At 33.1% G+C, this 16,012-nt stretch overlaps 1 protein-coding gene across 1 annotated transcript in view; it reads left to right on the top strand.

Annotated features, from left to right (window-relative positions):
• LOC149782244 (uncharacterized) overlaps positions 1-16,012 on the top strand; it is a 577,549-nt gene that overhangs the window by 291,811 nt on the left and 269,726 nt on the right. Inside the window, exons 110-114 of the mRNA XM_089935097.1 lie at positions 2,298-2,464; positions 2,831-3,007; positions 6,424-6,639; positions 11,075-11,117; positions 15,188-15,354. Of these exons, the coding sequence (XP_089791223.1) occupies positions 2,298-2,464; positions 2,831-3,007; positions 6,424-6,639; positions 11,075-11,117; positions 15,188-15,354 (770 nt within the window). The remainder of the gene's footprint in view (positions 1-2,297; positions 2,465-2,830; positions 3,008-6,423; positions 6,640-11,074; positions 11,118-15,187; positions 15,355-16,012) is intronic.

Below are 16,012 nucleotides of genomic sequence, written 5' to 3'. Positions count from 1 at the left end.
ATTAATTCCATTATTTTTCTTAAAAATACATGTGTTCATGTAATATTGTGGAACAGAAACTGTTTTTTATATAAAAATGTATTCATCTATCAGAAACCGGAGTGATAATTCTTGTTTCTACAAGGAAATGTAGATTTCAGTGCTATGGATTGCAGCTTATGTCATTGTCCTCCATCTTGAATTCTTCGTCAGGATTCAAATGTGAAATTAGTAAAACATTTTGTTATTAAGACTACTAAAATTTAATTGGATTATTCTTGGATTATTTTTTTACTTGATTCTATAAAACCGCAAGTTGATATTTTTTCATTTTTACAGAATTTTTCCAGGGATATAAATTATTGTATATTTTTCAAAGCTTGTTGTTTTCACTCTTTCTTGAGTTACTGTTTATTCTAGCCTAAACAAATGACATGAGAGAATAATGTATTTTTCCTGATCAGTTACTGAATTGAAGCTAATAAGATGCATGTAGAATTTGACATTTTGATTTATAATAACCAGTGATAAAATGGTCTGAGCAAACTCTTATAAGATCGTAGTTTGTTGGTTTGAGATCAACCCTTGCAAAATTAGCAAGTCATTTATTTAGTCTTTGTTCAGAAAGTTTCTTAGTTTTATCCCCTTGATGCTCTGTCAACTTAGGCAATTTATAAAATCACCTTTTATCTCTGTCGTGTCTATTTGTACAATTAAATACTGCATAGCAGGAAGGCACTGTGTTTATTCTTACTGGCTTAATGTACATGCTGTCAGTATATAAGATGTCTACCAAGATGGCTACTGATATTCTTGTCGACTTCACGCAAGAACTCTCTATATCAACAGTTTAAGCACCTGATGACCTTTAGTGTGCTAATGTGTTAAAACCAAACAACTGATCCATAGTTTTCATTTCTTACAAATAGAAATGTGTAAAAATCAGGGTTTGTTTTATAGTAATTAGCAACAAAATTACATCATACTGTTATGACTCTATGGTCACAGACTTCAGTAACAGAAAAGAGTCAAAACCAATAAGTTTTTTAAAACAAAAACAATTTAATTTCAAAGTTATAAATGAAAAAATGTGAGAGGAACTTAACAGTATTTTGAATTAAGTCCAAACTAATCTGTGAAAGTCCTAATCTAATGAAAATTTACTTTTGAACTTCAGTACCGGAAATGTAGGGGTCCTCCAAGAACCATGAGATGTCAAGATGGCATGGTCCAGAATTCTAATGAATAATTTATAACTGTTTCAGAATAATAATATAGTCCAAATAATGAGCACTTTTTATTTCCACTGAACTATCCAAACAAATGTTTTTCCTATCCAAAAATATCCAACTTCAACATTAAATACATTTGCAGACTTCCAACAGGAACACAATAAGTGTGAATGACTCCAAAAATTGGAATGTCAATTTGATGGCTTATATGCACCATATATTACAACTTTACTTCTGCATAATTATTTTGGAAACATCAATATTTCAGCAGTCACTGAGAAACTATGCCATGGGTCCCATTTTAAGTCTTATTATTAAGATTATTATTACCAATTGTCAACACATATGTAAACGTCTATTTATAAATCCCATGCAATATTATACTCAAGTCACATAGGCCAGGCTAGACTAAATATATTCTGTACACATTACAGCCATGAATATAGTAAAAATTAAATAAAATCATGTACCAGGAGTTACAAAAAAAAATATATACATAACAATACATTGAAGCCAAAAAGGTGATCCACTTTTTAAGGGAGGGAACCACGTGTCAAGGTAAGCTATAATAACACTGTATAATAACATTGTACCTTGTACTGGCATATATGGTGCCAATTAAAAATTAACTTCTAAAGATACAAATATATATTTAAAAAAATTGAAAATTTTAAAAGATAAAGCTTTCCAGATAAATGTATATATGAAGTACAAGGTAAAAGATAAAATATAAATATGTTAAAATTATGTAAAATGTGTAGAAAAGGAAAAGGTTAAAAATATTGATTTCTTTAAAATATAGTTTTTATTGTTGTGAAGTTACATTATAATAGGTTGATATGTGCCAAAGACTAAAAGTTAAATAAATTACATGTCAATGATATAATGTGACTAATTTAATTTGAACAATGACCATACCTGCATTATCAGAAGGTAATGTTATACTGGCAAGCTTTAAAATATTGACCTCTGTAGCTGGACTCTGGGATAATCTCTGTGCTGTGTAACTTTCAATATGGAAGAATGCTAGTTTATTAGGGAGTAAAAAATGTTTGATTAAGCAAAGCATGAACATTTTTTTTGCAGATTCATCTTGCAGGATTATAGTTCCAATGGCTACTACAGGATGACCTTGAATGTGGCTGTGTGTCTCGAGGCTTCAGCTCCAACTTGTGCCTTTGATGTACCTGTTTTCAAGGACACGTTACTTCCCATAGTGCCTTGTGTTTATGATGCACCTTTCATACAAGAAGGTAGGAGAAAATAACCCTGCTCAGAAGTGCATGGATATAAAATGCCTTTCAGGAAATGTTCTGTGGAATTAGATTTACAAAATCATCAAGAAAATTAATCTTTCTACATGAAGTAAATTTACAGATTCCCACCTTTAACATTTTTCAGACGCAAGGGATATTGAAAACCACTATATTTTTTTTTTGTCTTATCAAGCTCTCGGTGATTTGGTGACTGTGTGCTAATGCCATAAATGTGGGTCTTCATCAGTATTTAGAAACATAAATATGTTAGATTTATTTGTAATAGTAGTTCTCTGTTGACATATTTTTCATATTTTATCCAAATGTCTATCCATATTGTTTTTGTTTTTTTTTTGTTTCCAGACTTCACCCTTGCTGGATTTAAAGCTGAGAATGACCTAAGCCTTCAAAGCCCTGTTATTAACATGCTTCAGGACAAACTGTTTGCCACCCTGGGGATAGCACAATATATGCAGAGCAATCAGTGTTTGAGAAAAGTGGCTCCTTACCTAAGCAGTTCAGTTTGGGGTTGGAACACAGGTGTGTAATCATTTTAAATATAATTATTGTCTGTTAATTGCACAATTAGTACTAACAACTTCTACCACTAAACATTTTGAGTCACACAATGTTATGTCAACAAAATCATGTTGTACTGTGATGTAACACTTAATATCATCATGTAATAATGTCAATGAATGTTAGCATAATGTGACAAAAAGGATCTTGAAATTGTGTTTATTATACACAATTATTATGAAACTCGGTTGAATAATACAATATGCCACATGCTGCCATCAGCTTGTGATGTGATATAACTGAGCTCATTTCATATATTTCAGTAACTATAAGACCCACTATGTAATATTCTTTTGATGAGTCAGACGCTGAGATAAGGTGGTTATGGAAAGATGGGGGAAACTGGAGAACCTAGATATAATCATTGTCATTTATTAGGAAACTAATTGAACTCAAATAAATCAAATGAACATTTTACTACAGGAGTGCTTAGCAAGTGTGTAATCTCAACTGTGTCCAAATGAATATATCTCACATACCTTCTAAGGATGAACTTTAACAGATCACTGACACTGCCAACATCCCATTCAGACATTAACAGGTTGCACATATTAATGCAGAGATGCCAGATATTCATATTTTGGCAGAATCATTCCAGTTTTTAATCTCAGAATATGCCTTTAGGGTCACATTTATCACATCCTGAATTTCTAATTAGACAGCAACAAAAAATTGCAGGCGAAGAAGAGCCTAACATTGGCATCTAGATCACTAAAACCCTTGTGATGTCTGATTGTTAATTCTTTTTTCTAAAAGCCTTCCTAAGCACTTGTTGCACAAAAACAATTAAATTGGAGCAATCACAGCTTCTTTTGTTGATGATGCCACAATTGAAAAAGAACGGAATATTGACCAATCAGAAATCACATCATCTTAGCACCCTCATTCACCCATGAAAGATGAAGAAAGTAGTTAAAATGAACTGTCAGTGAGGATTTTACATCTACAAAGCAATATGTTGGAGAAATTCCAAGACACACAAGACATGAACACTGAAGGAAGCAGTCATGGTATGCAAACCAGATGAGCAATATCATGCCCACTTGGACCGCTTATTATGTTAAAATTCCAATTTTTTTAAGCTACTTCGCATTGGTAAGGGTTGGCATATTTAGAAGAATGGCACACTAACCACATTGTTATGGGTTGGCATATTTAGAAGAATGGCACACTAACCACATTGGTATGGGTTGGCATATTTATAAGAATGGCACACTAACCACATTGGTATGGGTTGGCATTTCTGAAGAGCGGCTCACAGACTGCTGCCATGGCTGGCTAGGTGTAACTGCTACATAATTATACTTGGGCTAATCTAGCTCTGGCATCTTTATAATTGTCAGTGTATAACTAGTACAGAATTCACATTGCTGAAACTTCCAACTTTCTCCTTCAGATATATTCCCTGATCACACTACTGTTAGGAATATAAGCATACTACCTCTAGAATCCAGCTCTTCTAAAAGACAAAAATCATTCTTCCCTGTCTATTTCATGTAGACAAAGGGCAATAACTTTAGCTCATACATTGCCTCCCCTTGCCACTGCCAGGTGTTGCTAGTTTTTAAACTTTGCTGGCATGTTGAAACATGCACTGAATTACCTCCTGAACATTACAAGGAAATGACATCATCACTGGTAGTCACAATTTTTTATTTGAATGAAATAAAATAAGAGTACAATTTGCTGAGAAATACTCTACAGCTGTTTTTTTTTTTTACATTTGTTGATGTAATGGCTCTAATTGCATTTTTATGTAAATTCAGTTATGTTCATATTTTCCCATACAAATGCAGTAACCTTTTAATTATATGCTCATTTTCTTATTCTACGTAAGGTATAATTATATAAACAAAAATACACTACAAGAAACAAAGTAACTGAATTCATGCTGTATTCCAAACTAAATACACAAGTGCATTATTAATGCACACATAACTCAACCCAGATAAATTTGAACTTAGTCATGCACTAGACATAACTTTCAAATGAAAATGGCATTTTGGTCTACTTAAAATTGAAATTTGGAGTCATATTGTGAATGAATGCGCATTGCAACAACATTTCCATTTGATTGGAAATGAATAGATTTTGGTATTTTTGTCAGTTCTATGAAATTTTGTGATCATGGACTGGATTTATCTGTGCCAATTCTACATAAAGTACATTGGATTTCAACAGCATGTTGACATCTGCAAGTGTGTTTCTGTTCTGTCATTGAATGTTTGAAATTGTAATGTGGGAAAAATATGAAGTCTTTCAATTGCAGTTACCAAAATGAATGCTATGGAATATAATGTTTATTTCATTTTGAGTGCAGTAAGGAGGTTTTGATTGCACTTGGAATATAGTCGAAATTACAATACAATTTCAAAATGTGTAATCAAGCTTGAGAACCCATGATATGGCTCATGTAATTTAGATTTACAGAACTAAGAAAGTACATTTTGAGGAACTTCAGGATGTAAAACTGTAAGTATATTTTTTACCATTCTTATTACCAGCTAAAGAAGACAGTTTATGCCTCGTCACTTGCATGTTATTTGCAAGAACCCTGTCTGGTGTCTATAGGTGTCTGTATCATAAAAGTTAACATGGAATGTGGCAAAGCAGCTGGTATGTGGTAGTCCATGAAACGTCTGCTTTAGTTCATTCAGAAACAAATTTAACCGACCAAAATGTAAAGCACCTATTATGTGAGTACATGATTTGTTTACAGAGTAGTTCCTAATATACTATTGGGCACACATGAGGGCAATATGAAGTGTGCATGAGTGCAATATCATAAAATACTGAACGATTCTGACAATATAAAGTTAACAGGGAAAAAAATGAGTATATAATAAGATCTGCTATTGCAAAGCTTTGCTTCAATGTAATGATTTTATATTCATTAATTAATGCTTTTCACCAGAACCCCTTGCTTTTTTTATACGTGTCTCCCAAGGATCCTGGACTCACATTGTCAAAGGCCTATAGAGAGCTCTAATAACTTGAGGACCTACAGTGGTTGATTTGACTGACTGTTACTACCCATGCTCACTTTCTTTAAGAAAGAAATTGGCAGCATATAGCAATGCCTTTGTCTTTTATCCATCCTCCTGATCTTAATTCAAAGAACAGTTTATACCAAACTTACCAAAGAACTGAATCTGGGGAAAAAAAGAAAAGAAAGTTGAACTCTGAAGCGAACTGTGAGCAACATTTTATTTGTGGATGCAATGCTTGAAACAAACACAGACTGTTGCCACAGAAGCAGAGATGTCAAGTGGGCTTCTTCCCTGTGGCAACTCTGGTTACCCTCCCCCCCCCCCCCAAATAACAATGCTTATCCATTCTGAGAATAAAGATAAGTAATTTGTGAACATAAATTTCAGGACTTTGTGCCCTGAGTGTGGACTTACCGGCCCTAGCGAACATCACCAGTTGTTATCTGTATAGCACATGTACAGGTGTGTCATGTTGTGTGGAAGTGAAGGAGCTGGGAGGTCGAACTATTACCATGGAGTTACAGATTCTTCCGTGCCAGAAAAAATTCAAATTTGGCATTGAGCAACTCAAGTTCTCAAAGACTCTTATAGATTATAACTGGGGTAATTGTCCTATACTCTCCATTCTAGATTATAAACTCTGTCTGTCTGTCTCTCTATCTATCTAACTCTCTGATTCTGTTGATGTATCATTCATTTGTTTATCACATATTTCATCTAACTGCTATGTTTATGTAGTTATGCTGAGGTAGAATTGTATGTAAAGACATCCTACTATGTTTATGTAGTTACGCTGAGGTAGAATTGTATGTAAAGACATCCTACTTTATTTATTTAGTTACGCTGAGGTAGAATTGTATGTAAAGACATCCTGTTATGTTTATGTAGTTACACTGAGGTAGAATTGTATGTAAAGACATTCTACTATGTTTATGTAGTTACACTGAGGTAGAATTGTATGTAAAGACATCCTACTATGTTTATGTAGTTATGCTGAGGTAGAATTGTATGTAAAGACATCCTGTTATGTTTATGTAGTTACACTGAGGTAGAATTGTATGTAAAGACATCCTACTATGTTTATGTAGTTACACTGAGGTAGAATTGTATGGAAAGACATCCTACTATGTTTATGTAGTTACGCTGAGGTAGAATTGTATGTAAAGACTTTCCTACATGTTCAGACCATTCAACATATGTAACTTACAATACTGTTCCTTCTTTCATGATTAAGAAATCGTTTATAGCAAATTTATTATCGTATGGATACAGCTTTCTCATCTGATATTTCCTGTGTTTTAAATTCTGGCCATAGTGGTACCAATAACTGTTGTTCACAGATGGGCATTACTAAGTGGAAATTTGATAAATGATGTCAGTGGGGGGAGAGATTTATAGCAGCTTGTTAAGTTTCACATTTTCAAGGCAGTTTTCCTTTAGTAGCACAGATTTATCAGCTGGTTGGGTAAATTCTCTTTGTCCTTTCGTGAATTGAGATTTTCATACATCTGGGGTGGGTTGTGAATGTTGCAAATATTTGGCAGCATTTTATCTGTCAGTTTTATATAAACATAATCAATGAATTTGTGGCCAGCTCTAGCTATGGTTTCATAAGCACATGGAGCACATCCCACACAAAAGACAAAAGGTTGTTAGTCCTGATTGCCTGAGAGCTATAACAAAGTTTTTCCTGCCAACCCATCATTGGAAACTTGATACATTTCCAAAGTATCGCTGATGTAAATATTTCATAAATTATTCCCTTCAGTTAGATCCATAAATTGAGACAACACATCACCATCATTTCTGCCTTTCCTTCAGAAAGGTTGAAACCTTGAGACAAAATGATGTCATTGTCTGCATGGGCCATTTACAGAAAGTCTTGATGAGTTCACTGACTAACAATTATAATCATATGAGTAGTTTAGTTTCATTGGATTCGCGTAATCATTTGGATGATGCAACAATTTCCCGCCAGAAAAAAAGAGACAGGAGGCAGCAGCGTGGAGATTTGTTTAATAAATGAGGAAATGAAAGCTAAAAATTGAGAAGAATGGCACTGCCATACAATAAATCAGTCAGTATTCTCTCATGTGGGAGGCCCCAAGTGGCAGAATGGTCTAAAGCATTCACCATTCCAGATTACTGCCATCTCAACTCTGTCTGCGTGGGTTCGAGTCTCAGGCTCGGCTAATATTGGTATGTGAGAAAGCCTGCCAATAGCTTATCATGGGTCAGTGGTTCTTCCTGGGGTTTTCCAGGGTTCTTCCTCCAACAGTTATACTGGCAGCCATGTATAGCCTATCTTGTGCTGAGAAATGGCATTAATAATAATGTAGGATGGGCAGTCAAAGGCTGATAAAGCTCCATTGATTTCTCGACTAATTCCCTTGTTGTCTGACCCACTGTTTCAGATTAAATGATATGTTAGTTACATGGATGGACTTGTTTTTGAACATAGTCAGTCAACACACAATTAAAAATGCATAGAATAAAATATGATCATCAACCAAGCCGTATTACCTTAGCAATATTGGATGATATTAAAGCAAGGGACTACTTGAAAGCTTCAAGTAGCAAACAGTATAAAATTTGGAGAAACAAAGCATTTAAAAAATATTTGGACTACAAAAAAGATACATCAGAAAGTTATTAATGAAAATAAAAAACAACCCTAAAAGGATTTGGAGACTATTCAGTGAATTAGGAGCTGGAAATTCCTAGAACAAGATTGATAATCCATCTCTGAATATTGATGGTGTGTGCACAAATGACTGCTTACAAATTGAATTTTTTTAAATGACATTTTTGTGAGTGTGGCCTCAGAACCTTAAAAAACCTCAAGTTGCATCAGATCACATATCTCATGTTTTTTTGCTGAAAGGTTTTAAGAAGATGATACATTTGAAATTCCTAAAGTAAGTTTAACTTTCATTTTAAAATATTTGTAAAACATTGATATTGCTAAATCAGTAGGACTTGGTATAATAGGTTCAAGGATTTTGAAGACAGCAGGACTTGATGTATTAGGCTCAAAGATTTTGAAATTAGCAGGGCTTGATATGATAGGCTCAAAGCTTTTGAAAGCAGCAAGACTTGATTGAGACAAAGCTTGTTAAAGCAGCACGACTTGATATGATAGGCTCAATGCTTTTGAAAGCAGCAGGACTTGATATGAATGAGACAAGGCTTTTAAAGCAGCAGGACTTGATATGAATGAGACAAGGCTTTTAAAGCAGCAGGACTTGATATGATTGAGACAAGGGTTTTAAAGCAGCAGGACTTGATATGAATGAGACAAGGCTTTTAAAGCAGCAGGACTTGATGTGATTGAGACAAGGCTTTTAAAGCAGCAGGACTTGATATGAATGAGACAAGGTTTTTAAAGCAGCAGGACTTGATATGATTGAGACAAGGCTTTTAAAGCAGCAGGACTTGATATGAATGAGACAAGGCTTTTAAAGCAGCAGGACTTGATATGAATGAGACAAGGCTTTCGACAGCAGCAGTACCTGCTATTGCCGAGGCAGTTGCATTAATATGTAATCATGGTCTGAGGATTGGTAAATTTCCACAGTTATGGGTAAATTTCGACAGTTATTGAAAACTGCAAAGATAACTCCACTCCACAAAGCAGGGGTAAAAGATGTCTTGAACAGTTTTCAGCTCATTTATATCCTTCCAACTCTGAAAATTAATCGAAAAGCATGTGCATGAGTCATTTTTAACATACCTAATAACCACAAACTTCTCCATGATAACTGGCCTGATTTTAGGCATAATCATTCTTGTTAAAACACCACTATTATCATTGGTTGAAACGTAGCTGCTGGCTTTAGAAGGGAAAGTTATTTGGGTTGTTATGGTTGGTTTTCCTTTTGATCATGGACCTCTCCTGGAAAAATTAAAAATCTGCTGAAGTAATGACACTTTTCACAAATAGTTTACTTCATACCTGAATGACATATTTCAGAAAGTGACTTTACATGGACATGTATCTGGAACAAATAAAAAAGAAACTGTGATGTGCCAAAAGGGTCTATGCTGAGACCATTTTCACATTTTATTGTCATAAACCATTTTCGCTTTTATTGTCATAAACCATCTTTGCTTTTTATTGTCATAAACCATCTTCCTCTACAGATTGGAAATACAGTATCATCAGCTGATCTACATGCAGATGGTACTACTTTCTCTAATGAACTGACAGCTGCAAAATTCAATTAGAAAACAAACTTAAAATGCCATTAACAGACTTAAAATATGGTGTAAGGAAAATGGTATGGTTGTAAATACAGACAAAACAAAGGTTTCATTAATAGCAACACACACAAAAGAACAAACTTAAAGACAGATGACTTCATCCTTTTCTATAGTGATGAAAAACTAAAAGTGGTTTCCAAAGACAAAATTCTTGGTATTCTTGTAGATAATAATTTATTTTTGTCCAATCATACAAGTTTCATTACAAAGAAAACAAACTGGTACTAACATCTGCCTTGCTTGGTGCTCAGCATTAAGAGGTTGGTGTTTGGACTGGTTGGCCTGATGTTAGAATAGTGTGACTGGGTGGGACATCACGCTACATGTCTGCGGCCTGATGCCCGAATGCTAGATATCACTATAAACTGCCCCACTGCAGATATGGTATCGATATGACCTAAAAACATTGAAAGCTATGTTAAAAATCCAAATCATACACACACACGCTCTTCTTTCTTCTTATTATTATTACCTTAAAATATCTCTGCTTTTTAAGTCATGCATATAGCCTAATGTATCAACATTGCCAAATTGTTTACAGCAAATTTATTCACATAATTAGTAACAAATATTGCCAAATTGTTTATACCAAATTTATTAATGCGATTAGTAAAAGATGTTGCCACAAATTACAACAAATTTATTGACCTAATTTAATGACAATATTGCCATATTTTGTTTAAAGCAAATTTTGTGACCTAATTTAATATCAGAGCATACAAGTGAGGTTGTTTTTATTAGAGTACATAATGACTTTCATTTTATACAATTTCAGGAGTGCAAGAAAAGTTCTACCTCAATGGAGTATTTCGGCTTGAGTAAGTATTATACACAATATTCTTCACCATAAACAATGTGCTTTTTATTTGTCTAATTGTCTGTACAATGCATACATTATATTTTGTTATGCCTAAGTTGTCATTTTCATTACTACATCTTTTCTAATAACTGCATTATCTTTTTCAATGCGTACATATCTTTCAAATTCCTACATTATCTTTTTAATGGCTAAATTGTCAACGTCATGACTACTTGATCTTTTTTTAATGCCTTCATTATCTTTTTCAATTTCTGCATTATCTTCCAAACACCTATATTATCTTGGAGCTGATTACATTATCTTTTATTGCCTACATTGTCTTTTTCACTCATACATCATCTTTTTATCTCCTAATTGTCATTGTAATGAATATATTATATTTTAATGCTTAAATTGTCATGTTCACATGTACATTGTGTTTTGAGTGCTTCAATTGTTTTTTCACCATACAATATGTTTTAATGTTAACATTATCTTTTCAACGCCTAAATTCATTGATGGAATCAGTTTATACAAAATTCATTGATGGAGTCCATTTATCCATTTATACAAAATATAACTGAACAGAACTTGATTCTCTGACATGTGCTAAATGTCAGTACAATATGTGATGCATGTATGATCAAACCTGTCCTAATGGTCATCTGAGTTCAGCAGTCATCTGGTCACAGCAGCCATTCTAATTTCCACTGGCAAAGTTCCTCATGTAATCAGTGGTCATCTGTCATCAGCAGTCATGTTTCTTAACCAAGCAATGTTTTCACCCTGCCTTCTGTCATCAGTGGCCATGTGTTTCTTAACCAAGCAATGCTTTCACCCTGCCTTCTGTCATCAGTGGCCATGTGTTTCTTAACCAAGAAATACTTTCACCCTGCCTTCTGTCATCAGTAGCCATGTGTTTCTTAACCAAGCAATGCTTTCACCCTGTCTTCTGTCATCAGTGGCCATGTGTTTCTTAACCAAGCAATCCTTTCACCCTGCCTTCTGTCATCAGTGGCCATGTGTTTCTTAACCAAGCAATGCTTTCACCCTGTCTTCTGTCATCAGTGGCCATGTGTTTCTTAACCAAGCAATCCTTTCACCCTGCCTTCTGTCATCAGTGGCTATGTGTTTCTTAACCAAGCAATCCTTTCACCCTGCCTTCTGTCATCAGTGGCCATGTGTTTCTTAACCAAGCAATCCTTTCACCCTGTCTTCTGTCATCAGTGGCCATGTGTTTCTTAACCAAGCAATCCTTTCACCCTGTCTTCTGTCGTCAGTGGCCATGTGTTTCTTAACCAAGCAATGCTTTCACCCTGCCTTCTGTCGTCAGTGGCCATGTGTTTCTTAACCAAGCAATGCTTTCACCCTGCCTTCTGTCATCAGTGGCCATGTGTTTCTTAACCAAGCAATGTTTTCACCCTGTCTTCTGTCATCAGTGGCTATGTGTTTCTTAACCATGCAATGCTTTCACCCTGCCTTCTGTCATCAGTGGCTATGTGTTTCTTAACCATGCAATGCTTTCACCCTGCCTTCTGTCATCAGTGGCCATGTGTTTCTTAACCAAGCAATGCTTTCACCCTGCCTTCTGTCATCAGTGGCCATGTGTTTCTTAACCATGCAATGCTTTCACCCTGTCTTCTGTCATCAGTGGCCATGTGTTTCTTCACTCTGCTTTCCATGGTCACTGGAGCATATCAGCAGTGACCAGCTCCAAGTTTGCAAATTACTTTTTGTTTTTGATAAGCAAGGTATGGTATATATAGATGTTTAAACATTTCATATTTTGATTGTACGTACTGTAATGCTGGAAATGGTTCCAGGATGCTAGCTGAAAGCTGTCCCCTATGAAGAAGAAAAATCTCTGAGTAGAGTTATTTTGCACTAGCAATAACCCTAATGGTTTAGCAGTGCTAACAATACCCCAAGAAAGCTTCATTTTGTTCCCTAATTATCAAAGATCACAAACAAAAAACCACCAACTGTCTTTTGTTCTCTTTGAGTTAGAGCAACTGCTTAATCCATCAATTGTTGAAAGTATGAACACCTGTTTTCATGCCTGATTATAACTGCTCTAACAAAAAGCCAGTTGGGTATTGTACAATTACCAGTAAGCTGTCAATTAGTAACTTTATTTACAAAGTGTGTATGTGTGTGTGTGTGTGTGTGTGCATAAGAGAGAGCGAGAGAGAGAGATGGGTATATAAATTAGTGCATGTACAGACTTAGTTTTCTTGATTTGATGGAGGTATTTTCAAGTTATCACATTGGTTTTATAAGACATTAAATGACAAGCAGTCGGGTACTGATATATTAACATGTGAAATAATAATGCTAATGCTGTTTTGTTTATAGTCCATAAATTTGTCATGAACTAAGTTTGAGAAATGAACCTGCCTTAGGAGGACATCTGTCTACAAAAGCCATTTTTGTCTTTTCCATGGGTGGCTGCTGTAGGCAGGTTGACTGTACAATATGTTGTTGCATATATAAATGAGTAAAAGAATGAATAATGGCAATAAAAATATGTATACAGATTGTGTTAAAAAGAAAGTAAGAAAAGAAAATTGAAAAATATGTCTTATTATACTGAATGCAATGCATGATTCTGGAAATATAGTTTATTTCCCTTTATATGTAAATCAGTAGGTTAATTATTACTTGATTTGGATAGAATTAAAGTAATAATAATGCACAGAATAAAAGTAATAATAATAAACAGAATAAAAGTAATGATACACAGAATAAAAGTAATAATATTACACAGAATAAAGGTAATAATAATACACAGAATAAAAGTAATAATAATACACAGAATAAAAGTAATAATACGCAGAATAAAATTAATAATAATACACAGAATAAAGGTAACAATAATACACAGAATAAAAGTAATAATAATACACAGAATAAAAGTAATAATAATACACAGAATAACAGTAATAATAATGCACAGAATAAAAGTAATAATAATACACATAATAAAAGTAATAATAATGTACAGAATAAAAGTAACAATAATACACAAAATAAAAGTAATAACAATACACAGAATAAAAGCAATAATAATACACAGAATAAAAGTAATAATACACAATAAAAGTAATAATCTACAGAATAATGGTAATAATGATGTACAGAATAAAAAGTAATACACAGAATAAAAGTAACAAAAATACATGGAATAAAAGTAATAATACACAGAATAAAAGCAATAATAATACACAGAATAAAGGTAATAATAATGCACAGAATAAAAGTAATCATAATACACAGAATAAAAGTAATCATAATGCACAGAATAAATGTAATAATAATACACATAATAAAGGTAATAATAATGCACAGAATAAAAGTAATAATAATACACAGAATAAAAGTAAAAATAATACACAGAATAAAAGTAATAATAATACACAGAATAACAGTAATAATAATGCACAGAATAAAAGTAATAGTAATACACAGAAAAAAGTAACAAAAATACACAGAATAAAAGTAATAATGCACAGAATAAAAGTAATAATAATACACAGAATAAAGGTAATAATAATGCACAGAATAAAAGTAATAATAATACAGAATAAAGGTAATAATAATGTACAGAATTAAAGTAATATTTAAACACAGAATAAAAGTAATAATAATACACAGAATAAAAGTAATAATAATAATACACAGAATAAAAGTAATAATAATACACAGAATAAGGTAATAATAATGTGCAGAATAAAAATAATATTAAAACACAGAATAAAAGTGATAATGATACACAGAATAAAAGTAATAATAATATACAGAATAAAGGTAACAATAATACACAGAATAAAAGTAATAATAATACACAGAATAAAAGTAATAATAATGTACAGAATAAAAGTAATATTAAATCACAGAATAAAAGTAATAATAATACACAGAATAAAAGTAATAATAATATACAGAAGACAGATATGATTCTTCCACCTCCCAAAAAATACTGAAAAATTTATTTTCATAACTTAAAAATTTTTCATATGCACATTATCAAAGAAATAACACACATCGTATTAAATATTTGTAATTAATAAACTCTCATTTAATTTTCAGCTACAATTTCCAAGAGCTTCCTGACGAGAAAAAATTCATTGTGAATTTGTACTTCAGCATTTGCTTCAATGCACGCAGCAGTACATGTGATATTGTGATCCCAGTATTAGAACATACGATCATGCCTAAAACCATTTGCACTTGGAATGAGGGATTTATTGATTCAGGTCTGAGCTCAATTTCTTGCTTTCTTACTCTTATTCTTTTGCATCCCTCTCTCACTTTCTTGTCTTGACCACTCATCTCTGCCACTGCATTACTCATGTACACAATTAAGGTACTGATTTTACATACATATATATATATATATATATATATATATATATATATATATATATATATATATATATATATATATATATATGTAAAGAATACAAATCATATGGTGAATAACAATCTTTTCAAGTGAACTGGATCCAGCAAGGGATCACGTGTGTCAGGGATTGATTAAGATAAATGCAGTAAACTGCCAAAGAAAAGTGCGAAACTAGTATCTAGCTAGCCTGAGTGCTTTCAACTCTTGAATGAGTCTTTTCAAAGGCAAATACAAAACATAGACAAGACAAACAAATAAAACAGAAAAACGGTTATGTTTGCGAAACTTTACATGGCTTTTTCTACAGGAATTCAACCTTTTAACTCTGTTATGTGCCAACTAGTTTATTTCAGTTTATATACATATATTTATCTAACATGATGTTTTACTATAAACCAGATGATTTACCCAGCTAAAGACTTTTCTCTCACCATTTAAGCTGCACTTAGGTCTTTACTCCTGGGAAACAATAAGTGGCCTATTATTATTGTTCTTGTTGTTATTATTAT

This window comes from Sinohyriopsis cumingii, chromosome 15 (assembly GCF_028554795.1).
Source record: "Sinohyriopsis cumingii isolate HCF-2022 chromosome 15, ASM2855479v2, whole genome shotgun sequence".
Classification (NCBI taxonomy): Eukaryota; Metazoa; Mollusca; class Bivalvia; order Unionida; family Unionidae; genus Sinohyriopsis; species Sinohyriopsis cumingii.
Note: the sequence above shows the minus strand (reverse complement) of the source record. Positions and strands in the feature narration are given on the sequence as shown.